General features: G+C 43.5%; 2 protein-coding genes across 5 annotated transcripts; both read left to right on the top strand.

Moving 5' to 3' along the window:
• The first annotated feature begins 222 nt into the window (after positions 1–222).
• Positions 223–5005, top strand: LOC311025581 (actin-binding protein WASF3-like). Of its 4 annotated transcripts, none has more exons than XM_084028553.1 (9): positions 223–364; positions 1669–1830; positions 2726–2860; positions 2952–3105; positions 3196–3313; positions 3403–3587; positions 4098–4322; positions 4408–4712; positions 4845–5005. In XM_084028553.1, the coding sequence occupies exons 2-9, from the start codon at positions 1698–1700 to the stop codon at positions 5000–5002; spliced, it is 1413 nt and encodes a 470-aa protein (XP_083884679.1). In that variant the 5' UTR covers positions 223–364; positions 1669–1697; the 3' UTR covers positions 5003–5005. The 4 variants fall into 4 exon arrangements, with proteins under 4 accessions (XP_083884679.1, XP_083884680.1, XP_083884678.1 ...); XM_084028554.1 differs by having other exon boundaries at positions 1666–1830; XM_084028552.1 differs by having other exon boundaries at positions 223–408.
• A 1268-nt stretch (positions 5006–6273) lies between these two features.
• On the top strand, positions 6274–12088 carry LOC311025926 (V-type proton ATPase catalytic subunit A-like). Its single transcript, XM_084029111.1, has 15 exons — positions 6274–6413; positions 7702–7799; positions 8080–8208; positions 8400–8614; positions 8693–8830; positions 8915–9066; positions 9191–9353; positions 9516–9624; positions 9790–9912; positions 9994–10108; positions 10358–10421; positions 10532–10735; positions 10826–10920; positions 11233–11404; positions 11504–12088. Exons 2-15 carry the CDS (start codon positions 7718–7720, stop codon positions 11594–11596), a joined length of 1854 nt encoding a protein of 617 aa, XP_083885237.1. The 5' UTR covers positions 6274–6413; positions 7702–7717; the 3' UTR covers positions 11597–12088.
• The last annotated feature ends 1660 nt before the right edge of the window (positions 12089–13748 follow it).

Below are 13748 nucleotides of genomic sequence, written 5' to 3'. Positions count from 1 at the left end.
TTTTAATTAAATGTTGATATCAAAGTCATAGAAGGCAGGTAATGCCTTATATTAATAAAAAAAATATAAATAAAAAAGGACTAATACATCCGGAAATAAAACACTGGAGGTCAAACGTCTGTGCATGCTGCCTGTGATTGGATGACAGGAGTAAATCTGCTGGCTAAATCCCCAAAGGCTCAAGCTGTGATTTGGACCGGAGAGATTTGTTTCCAGAGTGCTCTCCGCCCTGCAAGGATGACTACCGTCAAGGTCCGACAAACGACCGCGGCAGGCCAGCAAAGAGTTCGTTTAATTTGGATAAAACGGCTCGGAACCGACTATCACCGCTCCCTCCCGGCGTGTTGACGTGAGCAAAACGAACGTACGTTGCGACAACCAACAAGCTAGCGCAACGGCAACTTTCCGGTAGGATAGATACTTGTGTTGTTGTTGGTTTTTTTTTTTTTTTTTTTGCGTCTTCAGGTGCCAGTGACGTATTAGATAGTTTCGTGTAGGTGTGTTGGAAAAGTTACCTGCTGTCGGTTGTTTAAACTTGCTGTCAGGATGAAGCAGCGCCGTTCCTGACGACCACGTCAAACAGCCGCCAAAGCAGAGAAGCCGTCGCGCTACGCTAGCTTGTAGTAGCAGTGGGCGGTTAGCGTTCACGCGGTGGATTATGGGTAAATTGACGGCATTTAAAAAAACAAAACAACAACATACATTTAGTTTTACTAACAAATCCTTTTGCATATGATTAAATGCTAGTTAGTAACGATTGGGGAAGGAGCACATGCACATTAACTTTAACAGGCTAATTGATTTTTTTCGTTACTAATTAATTTAAGGCTTAATGTCTTAAAAATGTATTTAATTTGTAACAGCTATGTGGAAACTGTCTCCTGCAGTACAGTAATGAGTAGCCAAATAATGTCAACTTATGCTGCTGTCCTACAGACCGAGGAAAATCATTTTTAAATCAAAAATATTTTCCTAAGATGCATTTTGGTGTTATTATAGCTCCAAACTCTCACTGTCAGTGAAGCAGCTCCACATGTCATCAAATATTCAGGTGTTCTTATTTGCCATGCTGCCATGCAGAATATAAGCATGGTGGCAATTATGACAAGTTGATGTTAAATAATCATCTCTTGTTTCAAGTTCAATCAATAAAGGAGTGTGAGGCAAATTCAGACTTCACACTAAACTGGCTGAATAAAACAGCTGTTGCTGTTTAAACCTAAGTAAAACAAATACTGTACAATAAGTGCACCACTTTGACAGGTGGTGATACATTTTCACCACAAGTTGCCCATTTTAGCCCCCCTTTTAGGCTAATATAATCAAAACAAAAAGGATAACAAACACTTGGCTTGATTGTTTAACAGACTATTGCGACCTTTTTTTCTAAATATACTATGTATTTTATTCATGCTCATTTGTGTGTGACACCTGTGAAATTATAGAGACGGTTCAGCTATACTGGAAATCATTTAGGAAACAGTAACAGTTGCATGCATTTACCTGGTCCCAATGCTTGATACATAGGTCAGTGTAACCTGAATGCATTTAGACACCATGATTGATTACACTTGATGTTAGCTTTATGAATATGGATCGATGTGTCAATAGTGCAACCCTGCAGGTTGTGCTGTAGCACACAATGAGTGGTCCTCTGTCCCCCAGCAGGTGCTGTGGCTGGGATGTGAGAGAGGGTAATGCCTTTGGTCAAGAGAAACATTCAGCCTCGGCACCTGTGCCACGGTGCGGTGCCTGATGGGATTGGCAACGAACTGGAATGTGTGACTAACAACACACTGTCCGCCATCATCCGCCAGCTCAGCAGTCTCAGTAAGTGTTTGTATCAAAGCACGTTCAGATGCTTCTTGAATGTGAGATCATTGAAGGAAGGCAGCTGTGTGACCTGCTCCAACTTTCCAGCAAATGACCCCGTATTAGCATAAAATAAAGTATTATACTGCTAGGAGTGCTTAAATCCATAGGAGGTCATTGTCAGAAAACTGTTACCGTGGTATGCCAGTGTTGTAAGGCTTTTAATGAGCCATAAAACACATTAAAGGCAAAGCACTAATATCATCTAACTGTTCATGCTCATGTACATTATTATCCAACACAAGTCAGGACTGACATCTATCTTCTGTACACTCAAATCATGCCAATTTCTCCAGAAGCAGAGTGGTTTGAATTGTTAATGATGTGTGGCAATGTTTATCTAAACGTTGATATACCTGTATGTGTTGATCGTGTAGGTATTACAGACTGTGCACTGAAATATGTGAGGCATAGAGACAAATGTGGAGGGAAAGACTATTTTGGGAAGCAAATTTACTCCTGGACATCTGGCCCATGGATGCTCTGATTAGTGTGTGTGTGTGTGTGTGTGTGTGTGTGGATTTAGTGAAGTTACAGGAGCTTAGAGCTTACCGTAAAGCTTTGTATCACAGGCAGATAAGATGGGGAGTGAGTGGGCGGGGACACAAACAGGGGCAGTCTCATGATAGCTTGTACATTAAGTGGATCTGAGCTGTGTGACGTGTGCCATTAATGGCACCACGAACCAAAACACTTAATGCTAGCGTATAATCCAGAGGAATAGAAGGGATTCAGAAATGTACAAACATCATAAGACATAATGTTTCTGAGATGGCATTATTTTGCACGTTTGAAACACCCTTCTATGTATACATCTTACTCTTACCTTCTGGTTCGTTGCTTTTGGTCGCAGGCACACATGCAGAAACTGTTTTTGGGGAGCTTTTCAATGAGGCCAACACCTTTTATGTGCGCGCCAACTCCCTCCAGGACCGCGTCGACCGCTTGGCTGTCAAGGTCACCCAGCTGGATTCCACTGTGGAGGAGGGTTAGTTCACTGGAAATCATGTATTGATTAAATGTCTTATTTTCATTCTCACGTTTATTTAACTTTAGATCGCTGTCTTGCTGTTTTGTAGTCTATCTTCAGGACATTAACATGAGGAAGGCATTTAAAAGCTCGACTGTTCAGGACCAGCAGGTTTTGTCCAAAGGCAGCACTCCGAACTCAGTGGCTGAGATGCACAACAGCAGCGACAGGCCTCCTCCCCTCAGCAGCCTCTCTGCCTACAGGTGCTGCATGTGGGATAAAAACTACAACATCTGAACACGTTACATTTTCAGCTGTCTCTGTTGTGTGAAATTGTTTTTTTTTTTATACAGAGATGATTCAACTGACGCAATGAAATTCTACTCAGACCCGTCGTACTTTTTTGAATTGTGGAAGGAGAAAATGCTTCAGGACACAGAGGAAAAGAGGAAAGAAAGGAGGAGGCAAAGAGTGAGAGCACACCCTACTAACTGTGTTATTTGTATGAATTTATTAGGCAATGCATTTTAATTTCCTGTCCCTCTATCCATCGCTCCCAGGAGCAGAAGCGATGTGTGGAAAGCAGCACCCTTCCGCGCGAGGTGAAGAAGGTGAGGAAGGCTCGAAACCGCAGGCAGGAGTGGAACATGATGGCATTCGATAAAGAGCTTCGTCCAGATCATCGCCATCCCCAGAGTCTCCAACGAGGAGTGTCGTCTGAGGGCTCGCTCTCCCCGGATGGCAGGTTAGTGCTTATTTTCTGACAGAATGCAGTAGCTTTTTGATACTGCATATGAAATGTTTTGGGAAATGTCCTTTTCATTGGAAAGACAATCACAATGCATGTGTGTCCACAATTAAGTGTGAGGAAAACTGTACATATTTCAAAAGTGTAATACCACAACATTAAATGTCCTCCTTCTGTCTGTCCCAATGTTTCCTCTCATTCTTTATTATTCTAAATAGTATATATAATAATATATAATATATATTATTTTAAAAACATACTTTCAAAAGATTGTCAAACTGTGTTATATGTAGAAATATGATCATCAAAACAAAATATAGATTTCTATGGTGAAAATTAAAGAAAAGGTTTGGGAGGAATAAAATCTACCTTGTACTTAAGAGGGGGGAGAACAGGACTGTGTGGCTAGCAATATCTCTGTCTGCTTCAATTTTGACTTCATCACAACAAATGGACCATCTGGAAGGCATCTGCATGAAAAGCTCTGTTTTTTCATTGTTTATCCAGGCCTGACCTCCCAGACTACCCTGTCCCTCCAGTGCCTGCCCATGCTGCTTGTCATCATGCCAAGTCACATGATTACGTGCCTGGGAAGGCACACCCCTCACCACCTGTGGAGCACGAATACCACAGCATTGATGTCAACTACAAGAGGGGAAGCTATGCAACAGCAGGAGATCCTCACGCTGCAGACCGAATGAACGGTTTAGCACGTCCGTCTGCAGTTTACAAGTAGGTTTTTGTTTGCGGAGAAATAATTTCATATAATATCGCCTTACTTCTTCAACATGATCCTCTTTCTTTCACCGTTGAACAGCTCGCTCCACCCACCTCCTGCCCCGGGCCCTCCCATCCCATCAGCACAGACAGCCTTCGGTTTTCCTGCAGGTGCACAACCACCTACACCACACAATGGAGTTGTGCACGTAGGCCCTGGATACGCCCTCCCCCCTGTACCTCCTCCAGGGCCGCACATGTTCCCTCCTCCTCCAGGTCCCCCACCTCCACCTCTCCCTCCCCCGGCTGCATCCTCACATGTAACGAGACACAGTGAAGGCAGCAGAGCTGAGACTAAACCTGTGAGAGATGGGAGAAGTGACCTGCTGTCTGCCATCCGCATGGGTGAGTCTGGGTTGATTTCTGCATCGTTTTATTCTGGTCTGATAGAAGCAGACGTGACTGAGCATGTTCTGTGCGTGACAGGTGTACAATATGCCATCTTGTTTTAATACAACATATGTGTGCCCTTATTAGGCATCCAGCTGAAGAAAGTGCAAGAGGAGCAGGAGCAGCAGAACAGGTGGGAGCCAGTGGGGAACGACGTGGCCACCATCCTGTCCCGGCGCATCGCCGTGGAGTACAGTGACTCTGAGGACGACTCTGAGCTTGATGAAAACGAGTGGTCGGACTGACCAGAGTGTAGCACCTCGCTGAAGATTTGCTTGATGGGATGTCTGCAAATAAAGCCAAACTGTGAATCGCTCTTTGGCTCCACCTAGTGTACTCTACATACCATCCCACTGCAGTTTTCTACCACTGATAAAAATAGGAGCCATTAGTTTTCTATTTAAACTGTGCGTTATAATAAAGTGTCCATTCCTGATAAACTGACACCTTGAACACACCATGAAATATGCAGTAGGTCTTAAAACGTATGTCCAGGCCTTTTTCACTGAAGACATTTTGGCACTGCAGTAGGAAAAGCACAGGTATAAATAATAAAATGATTGGCTGCATTCCATTTAGCTGCTTCAGCTCAGGATCCTGGTATTGTACACCCTGGCTTATTGTGTGTCATGGGTTACTGAGACTCTTGAGCAGAAAAGAGCCATCACTTAAGTTGGAAGTAACACTTGTCTCTTGTGGGAAATGCCTATTTGTATGATTAAGTGCAGTAATATGAAGTAAAACCTTTTTTTATTTGTATTTATTTTATTTATTTCCCTCTACTTTGTGAATGTTGGAGGAGTAACCCCCCATGATATGTGTAGGTGTCATGACTATTCAAGTACGGTTTTATTCTGCCATTAAATTAACATTTGTTGTGATGTGTCTTTGAAACTGTTGGCATATCCTTAAACAAGTCAGTATTTGCTAGAACATCATGTTGTGGTTGTCTCCTTTATTATATTCTTCGTCCTCCTCAACCTCTTCTCTTTTAACTTAAACTCCCATACTAGACGCCTAATAATCCGATAGTACCTATATTTATAGCATAACCTAAAAAGTATAACAAATTATGTTTGTATTTTATTGCATATGCAGAATGTCATGTGAGTTTACACATGACAGCAGCAGCAATGCTTTTTAGACGTCATAAGCGTCTGATTGTTATTATCTTTCCAATGCGTTATTTTTCACAGTCATAGAGGATTACCACATGAGAGATATTAGATAAATTATATATAAATCACTCTATGTTACAGTTCATGTGACTATGTATTTATATACATGTAGATATGAAGTAATTAAAGTACAGGGTGGTGTTGCCCAAGTAAAAAATAGCCAAAAAGCTAAAATATAAATCCATTTGCAACGATGTGTTTGCGATTTTATGAATTCCTTTACATCCAGCAGAGGTCAGTAATGCGCCTGGCGGACGTGTTTAGACCGGCGGAAGTTATTGTCGACTGGGAAACTGTTGACCCACGGACGCCATGTTGGCTCCAATGCGCCAATAGCCAACCGAGAGGAAGCGGTCGAGCCAAAATGGAGGTGTTTTCCTCCCGTGACAGTCCGGTGCCTGGCAGGTGATTAACAGTGAAGCTCCTCCTCAGCCTGCTGCGATCCAGACAAACCGGGAGAACAACACAGTACGACGAGGTGAGATATCCATAGCAGCCGAGGAATGTCAACTATTACACGTTTGGTTTTTCAAATACACGAATGATCGTCAGTTTAGCTCAACCTGCATGTGATGATGGTGGAGAAAGCTAACGTTCGCGTCTGCTAGCTATGACCCGACTGGACGCGCAGACACACAACTCAGCGTTCATGTCAGTATTCCAGTGTGTGTAGGAACACTATCCGACCAGGCCAGCAAACATGTCCTCGGCGATGGATAGTAGTGGCCCCGCTTTAATCCCGGGTGACAGGCTTTGCGGTCTCAGCTGGGTTAGCTAATGACCTTCCACTGACTGGGTCGTTCATTCCGTAGAGCACGGTGCCGGTGTGATACTGGTTCATAAAGTAGAGCACGGTGCCGGTGTGATACCGGTTCGTTCCGTAGAGCTCGGTGCCAGTGTGGTACTGGTTCGTTCCGTAGAGCACGGTGCCGTTGTGATACCGGTTCATTCCGTAGAGCACGGTGCCAGTGTGGTACTGGTTCGTTCCGTAGAGCACGGTGCCGGTGTGGTACCGGTTCGTTCCGTAGAGCACGGTGCCGGTGTGATACCGGTTCGTTCTGTAGAGCACGGTGCCGGTGTGATACCGGTTCGTTCCGTAGAGCACGGTGCCGGTGTGATACTGGTTCATAAAGTAGAGCACGGTGCCGGTGTGATACCGGTTCATAAAGTAGAGCACGGTGCCGGTGTGGTACTGGTTCATTCCGTAGAGCACGGTGCCGGTGTGATACTGGTTCTGTAGAGCACGGTGCCGGTGTGGTACCGGTTCGTTCCGTAGAGCGCGGTGCCGGTGTGATACTGGTTCTGTAGAGCACGGTGCCGGTGTGGTACCGGTTCGTTCCGTAGAGCACGGTGCCGGTGTGGTACCGGTTCGTTCCGTAGAGCACGGTGCTGGTGTGGTACCGGTTCGTTCCGTAGAGCACGGTGCCGGTGTGATACTGGTTCATAAAGTAGAGCACGGTGCCGGTGTGATACCGGTTCGTTCCGTAGAGCTCGGTGCCGGTGTGATACCGGTTCGTTCCTTAGAGCACGGTGCCGGTGTGGTACTGCTCATATATATTTAATACATGGCATCGTGGTGTGTAAAGTCATCGACTATGTAAATGTCGATATTTGAAATACTGCTGTGTTTACTCTGCAACTATCATTATTAAATGATTTAACTTATTATTGGTTATTATATTACTGTCTGTTGAGTGTCGTTCATTTAAATATAAAACAGCCTCTGCGTCTCATATTCGTTCATATTCATTCGTCCATTTTTTCAGGACAGAAACGACCAAGATGGATACCTCAAAACTTCCCAAGATCCAGGATGAGGAGCGAGAAAGCGAGTTTGGATATGTACATGGTGTTTCTGGACCAGGTCTGGTTTATTGTCCTTTTCTTTAAATGGCTAGATTGCAGTAAATGCCTACACACCACTCCATGCCCAAATAACGTTTTGATCCTGCTTGGACCTTCGTCGGGTCAAAAGGTCGTTTTGATCTGACCAAGCAGGACCTTAACATTGTAAATTCTATACACTGTGGCATGGAGTAGTGTGCAGGCGTTTTCTCTCAAATATAAAAAGTAAACAATGATGATTTTCAGCATAACTCCTTGTCCAACAGATTAATGAATTGATTTCTATATTTCTGTAACAGTGGTGACGGCTACTGCCATGGCGGGAGCAGCCATGTACGAGCTGGTTCGTGTAGGTCACAGTGAGCTGGTGGGAGAAATCATCCGTTTAGAGGGAGACATGGCGACTATCCAGGTCTACGAGGAGACTTGTATCCTTCCTTCCATACCTGCTTCTGTTATACATGTGACAAACTGAAAATGATCATGAGCCTTCTTAAAACTCAATTCACATCATGAATTTCACAAAGATATATTATTTTACTGCTACTTTACTGATGGGACTGTGAATTTGAAGACGAGACTAGCGTGTCAAAGTGGTATTCCTTAACTTGTGCCACAGCTGGTGTGTCCGTCGGTGACCCTGTCCTTCGGACGGGAAAACCCCTCTCTGTAGAACTGGGACCTGGAATCATGGGCTCCATCTTCGACGGTATCCAGCGTCCACTAAAAGACATCAATGACCTCACTCAGAGTATCTATATCCCAAGAGGAGTGAACATCGGGTCTCTGAACAGGGACCTCAAATGGGAATTTTCCCCAGTGCAGAGTCTTAGGGTAAGAAAAATATGGTTTGGTGGTGATGTCTGTCCTCCTGCAACTGTTGTAACTGATTTCACATAATCTCCTCTCCAGGTTGGCAGTCATGTGACAGGGGGTGACATCTACGGCATGGTGTTTGAAAACTCTTTAATAAAGCACAAGCTGATGCTTCCACCTCGCAACAGAGGCACTGTCACCTATGTAGCCCCTCCTGGACACTACGACATTTCTGTGAGTGTTGGTCTCCAGAAGCAAAGAAACGCTGGTTTGTAGGATCAAAGGTTCAGCGACACTGATTTTCTGATCTCGTTGAAGGATGTGGTTCTGGAGCTGGAGTTTGAAGGCGTGAAGGACAAGTTATCCATGATGCAGGTGTGGCCGGTACGACAAATCCGCCCAGTCACAGAGAAGCTTCCTGCTAATCACCCGCTGCTGACTGGTCAGAGAGTTCTGGACGCGCTTTTCCCGTGAGTAGTCCACTCAACTTCAACATGTGCTTTTCCTATTTTATAAACCCTAATAAAGACAATGATAAAGATAACAAATCTGTGAGCCGCAAATTAATTACTGCATGACCTTTGTGCTGGACAGTTGCGTGCAGGGCGGCACCACTGCCATACCGGGCGCTTTTGGATGTGGAAAGACTGTGATCTCACAGTCGTTGTCCAAGTATTCCAACAGTGATGTCATTGTCTATGTCGGCTGCGGAGAGCGTGGAAACGAAATGTCAGAAGTGCTGCGGGATTTCCCTGAGGTAGGTGGAAGAAGGAAAAAGTTTAGATTTGTCATATCTGGGCTTTTTAGTGCACTGGGTCAATTTCAGCTTCTTTTTTAAGCTTAAAAAAAGCATTAATGAGGAAACCTTCAATACGGCACCAATGTTGTATCAGCAGTCAACTCTGCTCTTGCCCAACAGCTCACCATGGAGGTCGACGGCAAGACTGAGAGCATCATGAAGAGAACAGCACTGGTTGCCAACACATCTAACATGCCTGTGGCTGCCAGAGAGGCCTCTATTTATACAGGTACCAACCATTCACTTTATAGACGACAGTCTGAGGCATAAAAACATCATGTTACCCTAACAATGGGAAAACTCATTCTGACTGTCGAAATATTAAACATACGTACGTAAATGCCTTTGCTTCTTTCCTGTCCAATTTATACATTGAATGTAATTACCTCTGCAGGGATCACGCTGTCCGAGTACTTCAGAGATATGGGCTATAATGTGAGCATGATGGCCGACTCCACGTCTCGATGGGCCGAAGCTCTGAGAGAAATCTCTGGAAGATTAGCAGAAATGCCTGCTGGTCAGTTCATGATGATTGTGCTTGATTTCCATGTATTTGTAAGGATACTGTGAGGCAGTTTGTGTATGTGATTGTCTATAGACAGCGGCTATCCTGCTTACCTGGGCGCCAGGCTTGCCTCCTTCTATGAGCGTGCTGGACGTGTGAAGTGTCTGGGAAATCCAGAGAGAGAAGGCAGCGTCAGCATCGTTGGAGCGTGAGTTGAATTTCTTATAAGAAGGGAAAATGAGGTCATGCTTTTTTCCAACATGCTCTATACCAAGCAACATAAACAAAAGTTGTTGAAAAGGTGTTTGACAGAGACTCTGTGATTAACTTTACATGGTTTTAAGTTATTATTTGTTTATTTTTATGAGAAACATAGGTAGCCTAGCAAAACAGACCTAGACATGCAAGGTACATTATCCATTAATAGACCGTTATAAATACTGTGCATTCCTCTTAGTGTGTCACCCCCTGGTGGAGATTTCTCAGACCCCGTCACTTCAGCCACATTGGGCATTGTTCAGGTAAGCAATGGGTATCTGCTCTTCAGCCCTCAATCCTAAAATTTGATTTTGCTGTCAATAGTTCTCTCTTGTCTCGTCTTAGTGTCTAACTTTGTTTGTTTTCTTTGTAGGTGTTCTGGGGATTGGACAAGAAACTGGCTCAAAGAAAGCACTTCCCTTCAGTTAACTGGCTGATCAGCTACAGCAAGTACACACGAGCTCTGGATGAATATTATGACAAACACTTCCCTGAGTTTGTTCCTCTCCGTACAAAAGCCAAGGAGATTCTTCAGGAAGAGGAGGACCTGGCTGAAATCGTGCAGCTTGTAGGCAAGGTGAGGCTGGTTAAGATTGTGTCATACAGTTCCCCCTAAATTTCCTTTCAAACCACTTTTTTTCTTCACAATCTTGTTTTTTTTTCACAGGCTTCTCTTGCGGAGACCGATAAGATCACTCTAGAAGTTGCAAAGCTCATTAAGGATGACTTCCTGCAGCAGAACGGTTACACCCCCTACGACAGGTGAAGACATCTCTTCAACCAAAATACTTCTTTTCCACTCAAAAGGCTTCAAATTGCTATCCCACCTTCAATCCACACTGAGTCTGTAGCTTCTCTTTGCTCCACAACAATAGATGACAAAAGCATAAACAGATGTTCATGTTTAAGTCCCTTTTTAATGTTGGACTTTTCTCACAAGAACAGGAAGTTGGCAACATATCTAGAAAATATAGTCCTGAGATACAGCAACCACACAGCTTTGAAATGTGTGTATTTTAAATCATCCAAGTAGTTTCTGGGGAACGATGGAAATCTTTCTGTCCCTTCACACAGGTTCTGCCCCTTCTACAAAACTGTTGGCATCCTCTCAAACATGATCTCCTTTTACGAAATGGCCCGACACGCGGTGGAGTCCACAGCACAGAGCGACAACAAAGTCACCTGGGCCATGATCAAGGAGCACTTGGGAGAGATCCTGTACAAGATTAGCTCCATGAAGTTCAAGGTAACCCGATTGTTCCCCGTTTTTTCCTTTTGTTTTTATATGCGTCTAGTTTTTAATGGTCAAAATGGATAACACATTCTCTGTTAAATGATTCTTTAGGACCCTGTTAAGGACGGCGAAGCTAAAATCAAAGCAGAATTCGCCCAGCTGGTCGAGGACATGCAGAACGCCTTCAGGACCCTGGAGGAATGAGTTTGCCACCTCTCAGTTCCCCAACCAAATATCCAAACCCCAGTGCAGTGCAACATAGTGCAGATTGAATGGCCTGTGTTCTTAATGTCTGCCTCAGTCATGTGAACTCCTTGACGTTTACTTCCTGTTAAACATTCCTGCACAAATGTCCATTTAATTTAGTATATTTAAAAAACACAGTACCGGAATCCCCACATACATCAGCACTTATCGACGATACCTTCATGTTATGGTTAAAACCAGTGGGCCCCAATCAGGTGCTTTATTTGCACTCAACCAATAGCTGCAACAAAGAGTGGACAGGGATGTTTCCCCCCCCAAATCTGATGGTTATCAATACAGATTATCAATCAAATGGGATCCTGCACATAGGTAAAGGGACAGGCACACTGCGTTTCTGTGTATCGGGGGGTTAAAGGCATTCTTCCACCTCTTACCTCTTAAGTGTGATAGTGATGTTGTGGACAATATACTTGATATTATGTGCAAAAATGTGAATGAATGAGTCTGTTAGTTGTGTTGTATCAAATGTTTCGCGATTATATTCATTGCTGTCTGACAAAATTTAAAGAAATGTCTTAAAAGTTTGTCTCGGTTATATTTTCTTTGTCGTGTTCATGGAGAGTTTGTTGAATTAGTGTTTGTCACTGCTTATTGTAAATTACAAACCGATCACTTTCTGGACTCTCCAGATAAATTTACAACGCTGACTCTGAAAGCACAGCATAAATACATTTGATCACAAATAGTAATCTAAAAATGACTTCCTGTTCTCAACGGAGCAGGAAAGAGATATAAGGTCTGCTTTAACCTTAGAAACGGCTGAACAAGAGTGAGAATTGACAGTGATGTTCAGTGAAAGACTCTGACCTCTAGGTGGCACACATGTTGTATGAATGTTGCAACATGTTTTAAAATTTGCTTGATGGAACATATTTGAGTTATTTTACACCTGCATTGTTATAATAATAATTGATATAATGTATAACTTATATAAAAATACTAAATATGATATATATATAGTATTTATAGTATAGTATTTTTAGATATAGTTATATATTATGTCACAATCAACCCACATGCTTTGAATATATTGTTAAATCAGGCCAGCAAATACTTTTATTTAAAAATCTGAGTATAATTGTCTTTTTTTCACATTTAGCAAGCTATGTCAATTAGCCGAATACTTCCAAGAAGCTAACTGAGAAGGCCTTTAAACTTGGACTTGAGTCGTGGAGGATGACGCGCAGAAGGAAGGGCCCGTTTCATCAGACATGACGGCAAAAAAACTTCCCCTTCGTTCACTATATTCACGAGTATGGCATCTGTCTGTTTGCTGACGTGTAATCTTCAGCATGTACTCTTGGTTCAGCCTGACTCCCAGCATTAATTCCTCCAAAATAGATTAGAGCCGGTATCTGGGGCTCCGGGCTCCATCAAGACTAATGGAAGCATGACCCACAGGAGCAAGAGCAGCATATTTTCTCTGCATTGATTCAGTCCATCCAGACTCACACTAGTGGACCTTAAGAGGTTTCAGTGGTCTCGGGATAAATCAGCCTATAGCTTACAATGGACCGGCCTCTTTCTCTCGGTGCTCAGTTCCTAATAACCGGCCGACGAGCAAAGAGCATGTGAACCAAACTGAAGTCAAAGAGAAACATGTCTCTAATATCAGCAAGCAGGTGATGTCTCCGATGACTTCATGAACTTCAGGGGATTTGTAACCTGGTCATCCTCCAGACACCAGTGTGCTTTCCTAGTTCTGGAGGATCATTTAAAAAAGCTGAATACTTTTCTCATTTAGGTTTAGGATTCCCTATCCTCAGCTAACTGAGTGTTTTAGTTTTTGTAATTGACATTTACTGACATGTAGTAGCAGGGTAAAGGTGGGATTCAAGCTCCCTGTGTTGGCAAACAAGCTCTCTGCTGAAAAGTTCATGAGCAAGAATCTGAATCCACACTCCCGACACGTGCAGAGGGGAGGCGATAAGACCCTGCACTCTAACCCTACGCTGGGGGGGGGCAAGAGGAAAGAAAACTTTCCTCCAGAGACCACTTATCACATTGTCAGTTAGTATCCAGTGTTGTCACAAATGTCATACAAGGAGTGAAATGTATAGAAACACAGGAGTCAGTCCCCTGGCTTTCC

Source organism: Eutrigla gurnardus (genome assembly GCF_963514095.1).
Source record: "Eutrigla gurnardus genome assembly, chromosome: 15".
NCBI classification, from domain to species: Eukaryota; Metazoa; Chordata; class Actinopteri; order Perciformes; family Triglidae; genus Eutrigla; species Eutrigla gurnardus.
This window is presented reverse-complemented; position numbering and strand designations above follow the sequence as displayed.

What these genes read in the sequence shown, in the direction of transcription:
- LOC311025581 (XM_084028553.1), top strand. Translation starts at nt 1,698, where the DNA reads ATGCCTTTGGTCAAGAGAAACATTCAGCCTCGGCACCTGTGCCACGGT. An exon ending in AGCAGCCTCTCTGCCTACAG is followed by an intron (nt 3,106 to 3,195) that starts GTGCTGCATGTG and finishes TTTTTTATACAG; the next exon opens with AGATGATTCAACTGACGCAA. An exon ending in GCTGTCTGCCATCCGCATGG is followed by an intron (nt 4,713 to 4,844) that starts GTGAGTCTGGGT and finishes TGCCCTTATTAG; the next exon opens with GCATCCAGCTGAAGAAAGTG.
- LOC311025926 (XM_084029111.1), top strand. Translation starts at nt 7,718, where the DNA reads ATGGATACCTCAAAACTTCCCAAGATCCAGGATGAGGAGCGAGAAAGC. An exon ending in CCCCAGTGCAGAGTCTTAGG is followed by an intron (nt 8,615 to 8,692) that starts GTAAGAAAAATA and finishes TCTCCTCTCCAG; the next exon opens with GTTGGCAGTCATGTGACAGG. An exon ending in GTTCTGGACGCGCTTTTCCC is followed by an intron (nt 9,067 to 9,190) that starts GTGAGTAGTCCA and finishes TGTGCTGGACAG; the next exon opens with TTGCGTGCAGGGCGGCACCA.